The sequence below is a fragment of the Bufo gargarizans genome, chromosome 2, assembly GCF_014858855.1.
Source record: "Bufo gargarizans isolate SCDJY-AF-19 chromosome 2, ASM1485885v1, whole genome shotgun sequence".
In the NCBI taxonomy this organism is placed as follows: domain Eukaryota; kingdom Metazoa; phylum Chordata; class Amphibia; order Anura; family Bufonidae; genus Bufo; species Bufo gargarizans.
This window is the reverse complement of record NC_058081.1, coordinates 337,141,824-337,158,911: the sequence shown is the minus strand read 5'-3', so window position 1 is coordinate 337,158,911 and position 17,088 is coordinate 337,141,824. Positions and strand designations below refer to the sequence as shown.

The window sequence follows — 17,088 nt, the reverse complement described above, 5'->3', positions numbered from 1 at the left end:
CCTTCTACTAAGCATTCTGTATTAAAGAATTCTATTATTTTCCCTTATAACCATGTTATAAGGAAAAGTAATACAGTGAATAGACTTTCATCTCAGCAACCATGCGTGAAAATCGCACCACATCCGCACTTGCTTGTGGATGCTTGTGATTTTCACGCAGCTCCATTCACTTCTATGGGGCCTGCGTTGCATGGAATACACACAATATAGAGCATGCTACGCAAGTGATGCGTGAAAATCACCGCTCATGTGCACAGCCCCATAGAAATGAATGGGTCCGTATTCAGTGCCGGTGCAATGCGTTCACCTCACCTCCCAGAGGTGGGACCCGCACCTATCAGACAATGGGGGCATATCTTAGCAATATGCCCCTATTGTATGTGATGGGAATACCCCTTTAAATCCTATTGCTTCTCCCTAAAAACATAACCTTTATTATTTAAAAAAAATGAAAAATAATACGGAATTATTAAAATATACTGGGAATCTAATGTGGGTATGGATTACACCACTCCACTCGGTCTTGGAAGACAGGGGATCTGACCCTATTCTGTCCTTCCCTAAAGCGGAATAACCGCCATGAAAAGAGCTATCCTACTGTCTTCAAATCTGCCCTGCAAACCCTAACCTAGCTAGGAAGCTAATTGATGAGGGGCCACTATCCTAACACCGAGAGGAAATACGAGATACCCCCGTCGTATAGACAGCAACACACTAGGCACACACAGCCAATAGTAGATATTCAATAACACACCAGACCTCCTGTAGATAAATCACATCGGGAATCCTGGTGCGTGTAATAAGCGGTATCTACGGTATCTTAAATAGTCACCCAATTCACAAATAATATACACAACGCGTTTCCCCCTGGAAATATTCCGATCCAGGGTTAATCAGGGACTATAGGGCTTCCTAATATGATAAACAATTGCTTCCATATATCTCATAGGTACAGTGATGATATACCCAAACAGGATGACTCAAAGATTACACCACGCAACAAAAATGAACTTTTTGTCTGCTACTGGGCAAAAACCATTTGTCCTATACTAAATCGAGTGTGCCGATTACAAATCCGAAGTCAGAATTGTTGTAACACGTCACAAAATTTTGCTATGCATAAGTATGCCTAAATAAATTTTAGGGGAATCTGTCACCAGTTTTATGGTGTCCTAACTAAGGGCAACATAAATAAATGACTGATTCTCTTAGCAAAATGCTGGGTCACTTTCTTTAATTGACCCAGTCAATCTGCCAACATCTTGTATCAAAAAGCTCCAGCTGATAATGATGAGTCATGAATATTCATGAGCTCCTGACTTTCCCCGCCCACCTGCTGCTGAATGACAGTTTTTTTCCATATGAATCAGCAGCAGGTGGGCGGGAGAGTGGCTAAAGCTCTGAATTAAATATACGCTGGACTCAATGACATCACGCCGGATTCGAATCAGCTCATTAGCATGTGGCATCTTTGTGTGTATATTATGAGGTAACCATCTGTCACACCAGTAAGTGAATACATCTAAGGTACTTTTTAGTAGTTAATGATTGTATCTAATTAGTTAGATTATAATCAAATATCCACATGACAGGTTCCCTTTAAGCACTTGGAAAGCATTGAATAATTTTGAACAGAACGAGTTTTACTCAAACAATTACCTGATCTACATCAAAGTTTGCGTAGTAAAGGCCTCATGCACACGACCGTTGTTTCATTCCGTGTCCATAGTTCCGTTTTTCGTGATTTTCTGCGGACCCATTGAAAGTCAATGGGTCCGTTGAAAACTCGGCTAATGCGCCGTTTGTCATCCGCGTCTGTGATCCGTGGTCCCAGTTCGTTAAAAAAATATTTTTTTTCACGGAAAACAGTTTGCGGACCCATTCAAGTCAATGGGTCCGTGAAAAAACGCGGAGGCACGCAAGATTGTCATACGCGTCAGTTTTTTTCCTATCATTTGCATGGCAAACTTGACTTAGACTTTTTTTTGCTTTCCTTCATAAAGGAAGACACACGGAAACAAAAACGGAAACGGATCACGGAACAACGGAACCCCATTTTGCGGAATGGAACACAACAACGGTCGTGTGCATGAGGCCAAACAGTGTATGAAAATGTAATGGAATAACAACATTTTAAAAAGACTTGTTTTTCAGTTTAAAAGTCTTAGGCCCCTTTCACACGGACGAGATTTCTGCGCGGATGCGATGCGTGAGGGGAAGGCATTGCACCCGCACTAAATCAGGACCCATTCATTTGTATGGTGCTGTGCACATGAGCGGTGATTTTCACGCATCACTTGTGCGTTGCTTGAAAATCGCAGCATGCTCCTCTTTGTGCGTTTTCCACGCAACGCAGGCCCCATAGAAGTGAATGGGGCTGCGTGAAAATCACAAGCATCCGCAAGCAAGTGCGGATGCGGTGCGATTTTCACGCACGGTTGCTAGGAGACGATCGGGATGGGGACCCGATCATTATTATTTTCCCTTATAACATGGTTATAAGGGAAAATAATAGCATTCTTAATACAGAATGCTTAGTACAATAGGGCTGGAGGGGTTAAAAAAAATAAAAAATAATTTAACTCCTTGCTCGCGCAGCCCGGCTTCTCTTCTGTCTTCATCTTTGCTGTGTACAGAAAAAGGACCTGTGGTGACGTCACTGCGCTCATCACATGGTCCGTCACATGATCCATCACCAAAGGTCTATTCCTATGCACAGCAAAGATGAAGACAGAAGAGAAGCCGGGCTGCGCGAGCAAGTGAATTAAGGTGAGTTCAAAATTTTTTTTTAAACTTTAACCCCTCCAGCGCTATTGTACTATGCATTCTGTATTAAGAATGCTATTATTTTCACTTATAACCATGTTATAAGGGAAAATAATAATGATCGGGCCCCCATCATTATAGTCAATGGGGACGGAGCGGCAGTCCGGGGGCACACGTGAACTAGCGGCAGGACGGATCCGACAGGCTGTTTACCCAACTAAACAACCGGCCGGAGGTCCGTGCCACTAGTGTAAAAGTAGCCTTGCTTGAGCAAGGCCAAGTACTGTTAAAAGTGCTTCAGGCATCTGCTTTTGCATTTGTGAACGTTTATATTTTCCCGTTGCAAAAACCAGCAGTAGTCCCCCATCATGTTGGAATTCCAGCGGCCTTGATACCTGTTCTCTATTGTAGAAGTGTCTTTATGGAACGGCTCTCCATGTTTGTCACTTACATGTCTCAAATTGGGTTGGAAAAAGTCAAGATGGGAATGTAAGAAATGCACTTTCAATGACATTCTGCAGCCAAGTTGTTCATATGCTGTAAGCATGTTGTCTACTAATTCAGCATAGTTTGCAGCTTGTCTGTTCCCAAGGAAGTTCTGCACTACTAGCACAAATGCATCCCAAGCTGCAAGACGCACTCGCTTTGTCAGATTCTTGTGCTGATCATAAGTATGTATTTTCCACATGTGTAGCAGAAATTTTCTGGATCGTTAACACATTTGCGTTTATCCATCTTAAGTTTCAAAACTGATAGCACTATAACAGATCACTTTATCAAAATATGTTCAGCTTGTCTTATATACTTACTGCAGACATCAGCCTGAGTGCGTCTGAACAGGTCTGGACATGTCCATTGTAATATCTCCAATATAATGCATTAATATTATAACTTAATAGGCTTTGCATGTACTACACCCTTTAAGGACCTCCGCCGTACATGTATGGCGGAAGTTCGGTCCCCAAACACATTTTAAATAGCAGAGACCCGCAGCACATGTATGCGATCAGCCATAAATCTGATCGCATGAATTTTCCCTTTAAGATGCCGTGGTCAAATGTGACCACGGCATCTGCGCAGTCCAGAAGCGGAAGTCGCGCACTTCCGCTCTGGTAACAGCGTTCCCCGGCTGAGATTGGGGAATCTGTTAAATTGATATAATAGGCTGAAGCCTCAAGCAGGCTTCGGTGCCTATTAGATGACTATACCAATACAGGTCACTAGGTGGCAGCATTGTATTGGTATAGTGCAAGTGATGTGTTCAATGGTGTCTATATAGACATCAATGAACACAAAAGGGAATCTAATGATCGCCAGTATTGTCACACAAGGTGACTTTAAAAAAAAAACATTTTTGCAAAAAAAAAAAAAAGTTCAAATCACCCTCCCTTCCTTAAAATAAAAATACTTAATAAAAAAAAATAAACATCTTGGGCATCGCCGCGTGCCAAAATGCCCATACTATTAAACTATAACAATATTAATGGCATATGGCAAATAGTATAACGGGAAAAAAAATGAAAACCAATTTGCCATTTTTTGTCACTTCAACTAACCAATATTTTTTTTATAAAAAGTGATCAAAAAGTTGCACACACTTCAAATTGGTATCACTGAAAAGAACAGATCGTCCCACAAAAAAATTAGCCCCCACACAGCCCCATACACATAGCTACCAAAAAGTTAGAGGGGTCAGAATATAGTTATAAAAATAATTATTTTTTTCAGTATTAAAACGCAAGAAAAATTATACAAGTGTGGTATCGTTGTAACCTTACTGACCTGGAGAATGAAGATAACAGGTCAATTTTACCGCATAGTGTACAGTGTAATAAAATAAAAATAAAAGCCTTTATCAGAATAGCGTTTTTTCCCAATTCTACCCCATTCAGAATTTTTTTCCCGCTTCCTACTACATGGTATGCAAAATAAGCCCTCATAAGGCTATGTGAATGGAAAAATAATAAAGTTAGGACTATGGGAAGGTGAGGAGTGAAAAATGAAAACGCAAAAATGGAAAATCCCAGGGTCCTTAAGGGTTTAAAATCTAGACGTGTCAGGCAAATTCCGAGTTCATATTTGGAATCAGCGCGCTCATTTTAGTATAAATCACATGTTTTTCTCTCAGTACCAAAATCATTGTTGCGCGGTGTAATCAAATATACATGATAACCGCCAAATACTATATACTGTACACTAGTGGTAGCGACTCCCATAGAATGCAATTAATTACTATTGTGTTTCTGTGGCAGCACTGCATTGCTGTGGCAGGCCTCGGATCCTTCAGAGGCCTGAGGCTTCCATAGCAACCGAATGGCTCCCTCGATCGCTGTGCAGGGGAAATGTTTGGGCCCTAGGAGGGCATCACTCCAGAAAAAAGCCCTCTCAGTTTCCATGGTCACAATTAACCACAGCATCTGAGGGGTTAAATGTATGTGATCTGCGTTATCGCCGACCAACGACATTGCCTCTGGGTGCTATAGCGCCAGCTCATCCTTAAAGCAACCTTAAACATCGTACATGTATGGTGCTTGTCATTATTTTTAATTGCATTTATATAACATATATATATATATATATATATATATATATATATATACATATATATACTGTATATGCCGGCGTATAAGACGACCCCAAACTTTTACACTGAAAATATAGAGTTTGGGATATACTCGCCATATAAGACTACCCCTTTTTCAACACACAGCAGTACATTACTGCATCCCACCACCATCCCTGGGTACCACTGCCATCCCTGCATCCCACCACCATCCCTGCATCCCACCACCATCCCTAGATACCACTGCCATCCCTGCATCCCACCACCATCCCTAGGTACCACCGCCATCCCATGGTATCACCACCATCCCTGCATCCCACCACCTTCCTTGTCCTCCCTCCCTCCCTCCCAGACCCTAAACATGTGCCACCTATACCCTGAACATGTTTTTGTTATGTTATTCTTCATATTCACATTCACATATGCACATCTGCGCCGCACTTAGATACGCCGCACGGAGATCTCGCACATGCGCAGGAGCGAGATGCGAGCGGCCGTGAGGATCCCGTGTATCCACACTCGCCGCATGAAATCTCGCACATGCGTAGGAGCGAGATGCGAGTGGCCGGGAGGATGGCGGTACAAGGAGCATACAAGGTACAGAGAAGGGGGGAGGCATACAAGGTACAGAGCAGGGGGCGGTATACAAGGTACAGCGCAGGGGGGGCATATGCCATGGGTTACATCGCAGCTCTCAGCTGCTGGGGATACAAGGCAATAGCCCGGGCTCTCTCTGTTGATAATTCGGGCGTCCCGGCACTGCAGCGCCCGCCATACCCGGCGTATAAGACGACCTCCGACTTTTGAGAAGATTTTCTTGTGTTAAAAAGTAGTCTTATACGCAGGAATATACAGTATATATATATATATATATATATATATATATATATATATGTAATATATTTAAAACACCCTATTCATTTGTCAGGATATAAAGCAAATGTCTTTATATAAAAGAAAGGATAAAAGAAAAAACTTCAAAGGCAGTTGATCCACGAGGTGGACATATATAACACCTCAAAAAGAGTTTGATCGGTTATTTAATTATATTGTGCAATCAGTAAAACAAGGTACAAGCATCTATGCAAAAATATACATGATTTATCATACAATAATTAAAAATACAATCAAATGTGAAACTCAATAATATGCAGATACACAGTGATATGCAGTACCCAAAATTCGCCACTAGATAGCACCAACACAAATATCAGCGTATTCAAAGTACCTCTCAGACAGAAGAGGTACTGTCCGCATCCGTTGCTCCGTTCCATAACCCTGCAAAAAAAATATAACATGTCCTATTCTTGTCTGTTTTGTGGACAAAAATAGGCATTTTTACAATGGGCCGCCTGTTCCGTAAATTGCGGAAGGCAGACCGCAAAAAAACGGAACGGTCATGTGCATGAGGCCTAACTAGGATATTTAGATAGATGTTTTATACACTTATGAAAAATCACAACACATTGCATAGTAATACTTTTCGTGGGATTACCCCTTTGTGAATGGGGAGTTGAATCTACTGAGTAAGAGGTGTATAGTGTAAGTGATGCTGATGCTGTTATCCCATAAACAAGCGTAAAATGCATTGAGAGGACTGAGTATGAAGATAAAAATGACATAACCGGACTCTGCGTCATTTACACTACACCCCACTTACTCTAGTTTGGGAAGAAGCTAAAAATCACTTTATTATATATTTATGCAATTCCCATGTACCGGAGGAGTCTGTGAGACCCTAACACATTTCTGGTCCAGCACTGCTATGACAAGAGGCACGCTGCGCACCAGAAACGCAAGCGGACTCACAGACTAACGTACTCTGGATTTTAATGGATATGGAATAAAGTGCGTATTTTATTGTCTACTCGTTCATCCTTACTTCCCAATTCTGACTGCTGAATATAAATGAAGTGTGGCTGTTGTTCTTATTTTGGGGTCAACTGGGAGATCAACATGTGCACCCCTTAGAATGGGAAGGAAAAGTGAACAGCTGGAAAAGACGATTTTAATTGTAGTATTTATCTAGATCAGAGATCAGCTACCTCTGGCACTCAGCTACGGTGAAACTATAACTCCCAGCATTCTTGGCTGCTCTTGTAATTCCCATAGAAGTGAAAGGAGGATTCTGGGAGTCGTAGTTTCAGCTGGAGTGCCAGAGGTTGCTGATCCCTGGTCTAGACTAGTCATGCTCAACCTGTGGCCCTCTAACTGTTCCAAAACCACAACTGCCAGCATGCTCGGACAGCCTTCAGCTATCAGGGCATGTTGAGAGTTGTAGTTTCTGGGGGGCTGCACGTTGGGCATCCCTAGCTCTAGACAATAAAAAAAAAAGATGTACTGGAAAAGGAAAAGCAAAGGAGTAGTCCATTATAACCCATCAGATTAGGAGCTGTAAACCACATCTTTGAGGGTTGTTGTTTTTTTGTATTTTTTTTATCAGCCCCTCCACAGTTGCCATCATTTTTTCTCATAAATATCCCAAAATTAGATTTACTGGTTATTCTGGTCGATTGTTGGCGCAGTTACCCTGCGAACCCCTTGCCAAGCAGCAGCAGGAGCTATACCTAGTGCGGGTCCACATGAAGACTCGCGGCACAGCGCAGCAATCTAGTGGGATACGTATTTGTTTTGTGGACAAAATCCTCTCAGAACCCACCGCGCGGGGGAATTTCTTCACTGTGTGGACAAAACTTTTTTTGGGGTGCTTTTTTTTCAATGCAGAATTTGCACCAAAATCCTCTATTCATTTCAATGAGAAGCAGAACTTGCTTTTTTTTTCACGCTTGGAAAAAAGAAGCAGCATGCTCCATCTTGGCACAGAATCCATTCCGCGCTGATTCTCCCATTGAAATGAAAAGGAAGCTGAAAAACTGCCCACAGTGTATTCTAACTCCTTCGTGTAAACATACCCACATGTCATAGGTCGTGTGAACATATGTGTATAGGGCAGGTGTGTAAAACTTGGGCCTGGGGCTATACTCAGTCTGCCAGAAAAAAAGATGGCAGCAAGGGCGCCACCTCAGCTATGTGCGCATCCCCGACCTTCGCCGCTAGGGGGCGTGCCGCGGCAGGAAGTCACGTGCAGAGAGTGTCACGGGGGAAGGAGGCGGGCGGGGTCAGTGGTCATCCCCTCGGTTGCTGTACAGTGATGGCGGCGACTACCGAAACCGTTTCCCCGGACTGGGAGTTTGATCGCTTTGATGACGGTTCTCAGAGTAAGTATGGGGGGCACTGGTGACATGTACCCTGCCTGGCACTTATGTACATGGGCTCTGACTGCTCCTCCTCGGGTCCTTGTCATTTGCTGGTGCTAGTGACAGCACACAGGTCGCCAGTGTCCTCTGTGTAATAATGGGGCTGGGTGATGGCTTCTGTGTCAATAGCATTGAATGCAATGAGAGTCAATACATTGAAAAGCTGCTGTTTATTTCTTCCATCCCCCAGAGCTGTCACTCACTACAAAAGTGATTGGACGTGTATACTTCTGCCCAATACCTCCATTGACTTATGCACAGAAAACAAAAAAGTTGCATGGTTCAGATTGAATGGAAATCACATGAAACGAGCTGAAAAGTCCAGTCCTGATCTGGGAGTGGGTGTTTCTGAGCCTGTGAATAGCAGTCATGCTGAATGGAGAGGGTGGGCATGTCCGCGAGCCCCTCAAAGGAACCGCTTTGTGCTGAGCATTGCATGAGATTCCCTTAAAGGAGCTGGCTCTCTTCAGCAAATGGCATTTATCCTGTAGAGAAAGTTAATACAAGGCACTTATTAATGTATTGTGATTGTCCATGTTGCCTCCTTTGCTGGCTGGATTACGTTTTCCATCACATTATACACTGCTCGTATCCATGGTTACGACCACCCTGCAATCCATCAGAGGTGGTTGTTCTTGCACAATATAGTGCCGACCTCTCTGGTGGCCGGGACCTTGGCACCACACGTAGGCTGGTGCTTTTTCCTATATTGTGCAAGCACGGGCACCACTGCTGGATTGCAGGGTGGTCTGTAACCATGGAAACGAGCAGTGTATAATGTGATGGAAAAACGTATGAAGCCAGTAAAGGAGACAATATGGACAATCACAATACATTAGTAAGTGCCTTGTATTAACTTTCTCTACATGATATATGCCATTTGCTGAAGGGGTTGTGTCACTTCAGTAAGGCCTCATGCACACAAACGTATTTTGTTTCCATGTCCGTTCTGTTGTGTTTTTTTTGCGGATAGTATGCAGGCCTATTCATTTCAATGGGTCCGCAAAAAATGCGGACAGCACACTGTGTGCTATCCGCATCCGTATGTCATTTTGTAGCCCCGCAAAAAAATAGAACATGTCCTATTCTTGTCCGTTTTAGGCATTGTTACAATGGATCCGCAAAAAAACAACGGATGGCATAAGGATGTCATCCGTTTTTTTTTTTTTTGTGAACCGCAAAACACATACAGTCGTGTGCATGTAGCCTAAGTGTCATTTATCATGTAGAGAAAGTTAACACAAGACACTAATGTCTAATGTACTGTTATTATCCATATTGCCTCCTTTGCTGGCTGGACTCATTGTTCCACCACATTATACACTGCTCGTTTCCCTTTAAGCGGATCGTATAATACGCTGTGCTTCTTCATATAATGCAAATTATAAGGAGATAATTACACAGAAACGGACATCTTACTGCTATATTCCCACCCCCCTTTCATTATCAATGAAATGAAATTCAAGCAGGGCTGACCCCCCCCCCCCCCCCCCCCGATCAGATAGGGCATCAATATATAACCCTGCACAACCCCTTAAGGCTTGAAGCACACAGCCGTGTCTGTACTTCTGTCTGCAAAATATGGATTCCTTCCATGTGGCTTCGGCGTTTTCCTCACTTCCATCAGTAGAAGGCACTATTATTGTCCACAATACGGACCAGAATAGGACGCGTTCTCTACCTTTAACATCTATAAGATCTCCGCTGTCAGTGAATGGAGCATTGCTGATTGTAGCCGAGAGATTTCTACAGTCGTATGCAGCCTAGAGGTTGCGCAGTGGCACGCAGCCTAGACATACTGCGGAGCGGACATACTGCTGCGGACAGCACACGGCGTGCTGTCTGCATTTTTTGCGGACCCATTGAATTGAATGGGTCTGCATCCTATCCGCAAAAGAAACGGAACGGACACGTTTGTGTGCATGTAGCCTTGGCTGAAGACTTTCTGCAGAACCTGACAGCAGGAAGTATTTCTCCATCCAGTGTGACGGTCCTCTGAGCCGACAAGCCATTTCCTTGCTCATGTCCTAATTTACCGTTCAGATCAGCAGTTTTGGTACAAGACAATGGAGTCACGTGTTCTTTCAATGACCTCTTCATGTGACTTTCATGAGGGTGATGTTTTTCACATATGACCGCTGTATTCTCCTGCCTTTTTAGGGTGGAATCTGTTTGCTGTGGTCCATGTATGCTCCTGACACGTCTGTCATAGTAAATAATTGTATGACAATTCTGAAGCTTCTTTTCTTATGGCTCTGTGTTGTGCCGTTCCTCTGTTATTCCAGCTAGAAGTTCATGATTCATGAACCCCTGATCCTGTTAGAAGTTTATGAATGACTTGCCGGCTGGGTGTTGGGAGCGCAGTCTACCCATGGCAGCACTGATTGAAGACCGTCCTGTTGGATTGGGACACCCCCCAACTGGCAACTTCTAACAGGAATAATAGAGTCATAAGATTAGATGCTCCAGAAGTGTAAATTAGTGTGGAATATAAATTAATTCATGCCCTCTTTAAGTTGCGGGTACCGATGAACCACTGTGCTCATGCAAACAATGGGGCAGGTGCAGCGGCCATTTATTTAGCTGTTTGGCAGGTGTCCCGGAGGGCCAGCAGTGTTTAAAGGGGTTCTCTGGAACTGTACCTAAGGCCTAATGCACATGACGGTTCCGTTTTTTTGCGGTCCGCAAATTGATATCTCTTATCCAGTCTGTATTCCCTCAGTAGGAAGCATCTTGTCACCATTGTCAGTAGGTATTCTCGGGATCGGGTGACAGGAGGAATAATAGGAGTTGTGTCTGCCTTGCCATTGAATGGACCTCATCTGTGACCATTTTCATTTATAGAAATTCATGCAGAGGTGCAACTGAAAAACTACGGGAAGTTCCTGGAGGAATACACATCACAGCTTAGAAGAATAGAGAATGCGCTGGATGATTGTATCGGAGACGTGTGGGACTTCAGCCTGGATCCGGTAGCACTAAAGGTCTGGTGACTGATCAGTTCATGGTGTTTCTCCCCTATGTGTGATGTATACCGTTATCTAACTAAGACAGTATAATTGTAGAAAATAACTGAAATATCATCTTAAATTGGATCATAATGAGGGAAATTGGTATTTAGAGTAAACTAAATGTTATGGTGATTGGTTTGACATAAAGTTCCGTTCTGGAATTCACAAAGCACTGATTTATACTGAGTGATCCAGTCTAATTGTAGGCTAAATGGGTTACCCAATAGTTTTTTAACATGCACCCCAGTCTGACCAGTGGAGAAATCTGTGCTTGCCTGCTTCTCACCACTCCGTTCTAGCTGCCTGCCTCTCTTCACTAGTCTTCTGGTCTCTGTCTGTCAGGGGCATGTGCATTGCTGCAGCCAATGACTGGCCTCAGTGGTAATGTGTCCCCTAGCGCCATGTGACCCAGCAGTAATGTGCATGTCACCGCTGAAGCCATTCATTGGCTGCCGTGGTGCACATGATCTGGCTATAAGGTGACAGATGGAGCTGGAAGGGAAGACCAGTGCAGGGAGCCCGAAAGGAGCATGGGGAGCAGGTGACTATAGATTTCTGCACAGGTATTCCAGGCTGCAAATTAAAAAAAGCAGGGAACTCCCTCAAGGTCTGTAAACAGGCGCTAAACCAAAATATGGGTTATGTCGGCTCATTATGGGCCACCGCACATAGTACCTGCACCGGTGTGTGTAAATTATAGGGGTTATGCCACCTTAGGCTACTTTCACACCAGCGTTCTTGCTGGATCCGGCAGGGTTCAGCAAAAACACTTCCGTTACTGATAATACAACCATATACATCTGTTATGAGCGGATCCGGTTGTATTATCTTTAACATGGCCAAGATGGATCCGTCATGAACTCCATTGTAAACTCAATGGGGGACGGATCCGTTTTGCTCTGCATCCCAGGACGGAAAGCAAACCGTAGCATGCTGCGGTTTGCTCTCCGGTATGAGAACGGAACGGAATGCATTTTGGAACATTCTGTTCTGTTCAGTTACGTTTTGTTCCCATTGACAATGAACGGGGACAAAACAATACTGGAAAATATTAACGCTAGTGTGAAAGTAGCCTTAGACCTTTGTGGCATATTCTGTGTACCCTCCAGAACAAGGGTCCCCTGACTCTATTGAAGCCTTGAGAGTCGACTGTTGGCTGCCACATTCATTCGGGTAATGAATGGAGGTGTCGGCACTGTATTCCCTTCTCTAGCTGAGCAAGTATGCGGTCTCCGTGACCACCCTAGAAGTTATTGGAGAGCGTCATACATGGGTGGCCTTCTCCCCATTCTCTGGATGTGGAGGCCATTAGTTGCAGGTGGGATGGGAGGTCGGGATTCCCAGTTCTGGAGATAGATGGTGCTCATCTGTCAGATGTGATGCGGATAGGCTAACTATGAAGAACGGGTAGGATTGTCCTCTGAGTTGCATGAACACAGGTGGAGAACACAACAGTTTTGCCATTAGGCCATCGGTGCATTTCTTAGGCTTCTTTCACACTCGCGTTTTGTGCGGATTCGTTCAGATAATACAACCGTCTGCATGCGTTCATAACGGATCTGTTTGTATTATCTTTAACATTGCCAAGACGGATCTGTCGTAAACACCATTGAAAGGTAATGGAGGTCGGATCCGTTTTCTATTGTCTCATAGAAAACGGATCCGTCCCCATTGACTTACATTGTGTGCCAGGATGGAACAGTTTTGCTCAGTTTCGTCAGACGGACACCAAAACGCTGCAAGCAGTGTTTTCATGTCCATCTCCAAAGCGGAACGGAGGCAAACTGATGCATTCTGAGCGGATCCTTTTTCATTCAGAATGCAAACTGATCCGTTTTGGACCGCTTGTGAGAGCCCTGATGGATCTCACAAACAGAAACCAAAACGCCTGTGTGAAAGTAGCCTAAGTCTGTTCTCTATTTCTCCTTCCATAACCACACACATGACTGTGCTGGAAAAACTGGTTTTTGCAAATCTGATTACATTATTTTCTAAGAACTCCCCCAACAAAGCACTGAAAGCAATGTGACATAAAGGAGCTAGGCTCGTCCTAGTTGCTTCCTCCACATACTTTTACTGAGGTTGTAGACTATTACACCAGAAGAAGAAGCCTGAGGGCACCTTCTAGTTGACTGCAACTTTAGCATGACTAGGACGATTGTATAGCATAGTGGTGAATGGAGAGCAAAGTCCCATGAACTTCCAGTATACTGCACTGGTGGCCAGCCTGTGTCTGAGGTTCCTCGTCTTCTAGTCCTGGCTTTATGACGTATCATTGGAATTATATTTCTGCACAGCAGTGCTGTCAACCAAACGCAGTGCAAAGAGCTGCAATACCACCTTATGAGTAAGTAAGGTCTAGGGGGCGCTGTGCCTTACTGCAGTCCTAGGGATAAGTCATAACCTGCTGCAGAGGATATCGCCTCGAAATATGAACCCTGGAGATAAGCTGGAACATTCAGTCAGAAGTGCAGTCATCGCTAATCTCTTCCTTTATAAATGCCTAAAGGGTTATTATGTAGATCAGGATTTCATAGTACTTTTTTTATTCTCTTTATTTTTCGCCTTTTTTTTTTTTATAGTTTTCAATGTACATGTGTCCATCACCTACTCCTGATAAATGTAGGTATTAATAAGGAAAGCCTTTCTATCAACAGGCTTTTCAGAAAGGTTGAGGCCAGGGGCATGAGGCGATACGTGACAGGACACAACGTGTGCATGACTTGTACAGCTGGAGAAAGGGGTTGTCTAGAGTTTATTAAGTGAAGGCTTATCCTCAGTGTAGGCCATCTGTAGCTGTTCGGTGGGTATCTGACACCCTGTTACCCCCACAAATCAGCTTATCTTCGCAGCTCCAGTTGACTTCAATGGGATCTGCGCTGTAGTCTCTCGCTTCCACCGCTACAGTTATGGTAGCGCTGTGTATGTCCAGCGCAGTCTTCAATCATCGCAGTAAAGCAGCTCCGGGCGAGGTGAGGATAAGTCCACACAGTACCTTGGATATTGCTTCTTTAGGCCTCATGCACACAACAGTATTTTGTATCCCTATCCGATCCACATTTTCTTTTTGTTGATTGCACACAGACCCATTCATTTCTGTGGGTCCACGAAAAAAAGTGGAACACTGTTTTTGCTGATCTGCGTTTTGCGGATGCAGTCATGTGGACTTTGAGGACTCTGCCATATGCTCTGAGCTCACTATATAATCATAAACTTAGAGGTGTGCGGTGCCGATTTTTCAATTTTTATGGACTATCCTGAGCATAGGCCATCACTTAAAAAAACCTGGACCCTTTAAGAGATTCTCTTATCTAAGGGTGATTTACGTGTACAAGAACTCTGGGCAGAACTGTGGAGAGTGTTTTATTGTGTGTTTGATTTTTTTAGATTATTTGTATATTTTTATTTGTCCTCCTTTGACTTTCCCAACTTTAAGCTAAAGTTTCTTCCTTCTTTCAGCTTGTGCCCTATGAACAGTCTTCCCTTCTGGAACTCATCAAAACAGAAAATAAGGTAATAACTAATTAAAGGGATTATGCGGGTTTACAGTTTTACTAATTTACATGATCAATCGCCATTCCCCTAGCTGTAAGGTTCCCGTGATGGCTTCCTGACCTTTTTTCCATCCTCGGGGTCCATGCCGCGGTTTACATTGCTGCGTTCTCCTTCTATGATGTCACTTCCAGCCGCAGTGCCTTATGGGTCCCACAAGGCAGCCCAACCCCTCCCGCTGATCACTGCATTGCCTCCTGCCATAAAGGGCAGCATATTATCAAGATATGGCACAAACCCGGAAAACATCTTTAAAAACAATGGTTTATGATGGCAGTCCGAGAGTAAAAATGTATTTCTCGCCCAGTTTCCTTGGGGGACACAGACCTTGGGTATAGCTCATCTCCATAGGAGGCGTGACACTAAGAAAAAACTGTTAAGCCCCTCCTCCATCAGCTATACCCTCAGCCTGGAGAGAAAGGCTGCCAGTTTTTGCTTAGTGTCCAAGGAGGCAAGACACTCCCTGCTACTGCAGGGCTGTTTTCTCCTTGTTTAAATTTTGATTTTTACTTTTTCTTTTCTTTTTGTTCCAGACAATCAGGGACAACAGAGACGCACTAGACCTCTCTGTTTCTCCCGGGGTCGAGCTGCGCCAGTGCCGGTCATCCGCACTGCTGCCTCCCCCACAGAAGGCAAGGTGGACCAGGGCAGCCCAGCTCCCCTGCATCCCGCCAGCGCAAGGGTCGCCCGCACGCCAAGCCCCTCTTCCAGCGTCCTGCCACTACGGTGCCAGTAGCTGAAGGGGCGACCCTGCTGGAACAGACCGAGGGTGAAGACGGCTATGGTGAGAGAGTGGCTTCTCCAGCCCTACGTCCCCCTCCCCCCACCCTGGTCTCCTGCGTGACTGACCCCCATACTTTAGCCTATCCAAGCAGAGTGGCTATTGGGTGGCTGGACCTAGGCTGGTCCCTGGGGTGTCGCAAGGCGGCAATCTGCTACAGCACTCACCCATTCCCTCTCTCCCCTCCATAGATCATAAGGGACGCGGCAGCCTCACTACAGGATGGAGGTCCGCGCAAAGAGGGGGCGCTTGCCGGTGCGTGCTCAGGGCAGCCGCAAAACTTTAGTCCACGTTCGCGGCCCGCTGGGCCGCACCATCCGGTGCTCCTTCCCGGGCCCCTGACTCTTCCTGGCCGCGGGGTGGCTCCCGCGGCCGGCGTTACATGTGCGAGCTATGCTCCAACTAGGCACGGCCGACCTTCGGTCCGGTCGGCCGGACGCCGCAAATTTTGGCCCAGGCGTCGCGGCCTGCTGGGCCGCACCTCACGCTCCTCTCGGGTCCCTGATTCTTCCGGCCGCGGGGTGGGCACCCGCGGCCGGCATTGGCTAGAGCTGTGCTCCAACAGGCCCCGGCCGGCCATCGGTGCATTCCGGCCGGCCGGGCGCTGCATAGTTTGTCAGGCTTCGCGGCCTGCCGACCGCAATTCCGGCACTCGGGGTGGGTTCCCGCGGCCGGTATGTGGGCACCCGCGGCCGGCTTAGGCCGGCCGGTACTTTAAATGCTTGCGGCCCCGGTCATCCGGGCGCCGGTAAAATTTAGGCCCCGGCTTCACGGTCTGCTAGGCCGCAAATTCAGGCCTCTGTGGGGGGGGGCGGGAACTCTCCAAGCGCGAATTCTTCCCGCCTGGAGGTTCCCCCGCCCCCAAGAGTTCGCAGCGCCGCCCCCCCCACAGGCCAGATGCCTGTTAACCCTTTGGGTACTGGCCGGCTCCTGATGGGCCCGTACGGCCTGTGCCCCTGTATGGTTGCCCCCCTTTCTGCCTCAGGGAGGCTGTAATATTAATAAATAATAATAATAATATAATAAAAAAAAAAAAAAAAAAAATTATAATTTTGTTTTGAATAACTGGTCTTGTGGGCTGCGCAGGACGCGGCAGCCTCATCATTCGGTATGCTGTCTGTAGGCATGCCCCCCTCTCTTAGGCGGTATGTCGCGCTC

The 17,088-nt window shown here is 45.4% G+C and overlaps 1 protein-coding gene across 1 annotated transcript in view; it reads left to right on the top strand.

The window, feature by feature from the left end:
* The first annotated feature begins 8,430 nt into the window (after positions 1–8,430).
* Positions 8,431–17,088, top strand: part of WASHC4 (WASH complex subunit 4) — a 69,156-nt gene continuing 60,498 nt past the window's right edge. Inside the window, exons 1-3 of the mRNA XM_044280585.1 lie at positions 8,431–8,547; positions 11,431–11,570; positions 15,057–15,110. Coding sequence (XP_044136520.1) covers positions 8,481–8,547; positions 11,431–11,570; positions 15,057–15,110 — 261 coding nt within the window. The 5' untranslated portion in view covers positions 8,431–8,480. The remainder of the gene's footprint in view (positions 8,548–11,430; positions 11,571–15,056; positions 15,111–17,088) is intronic.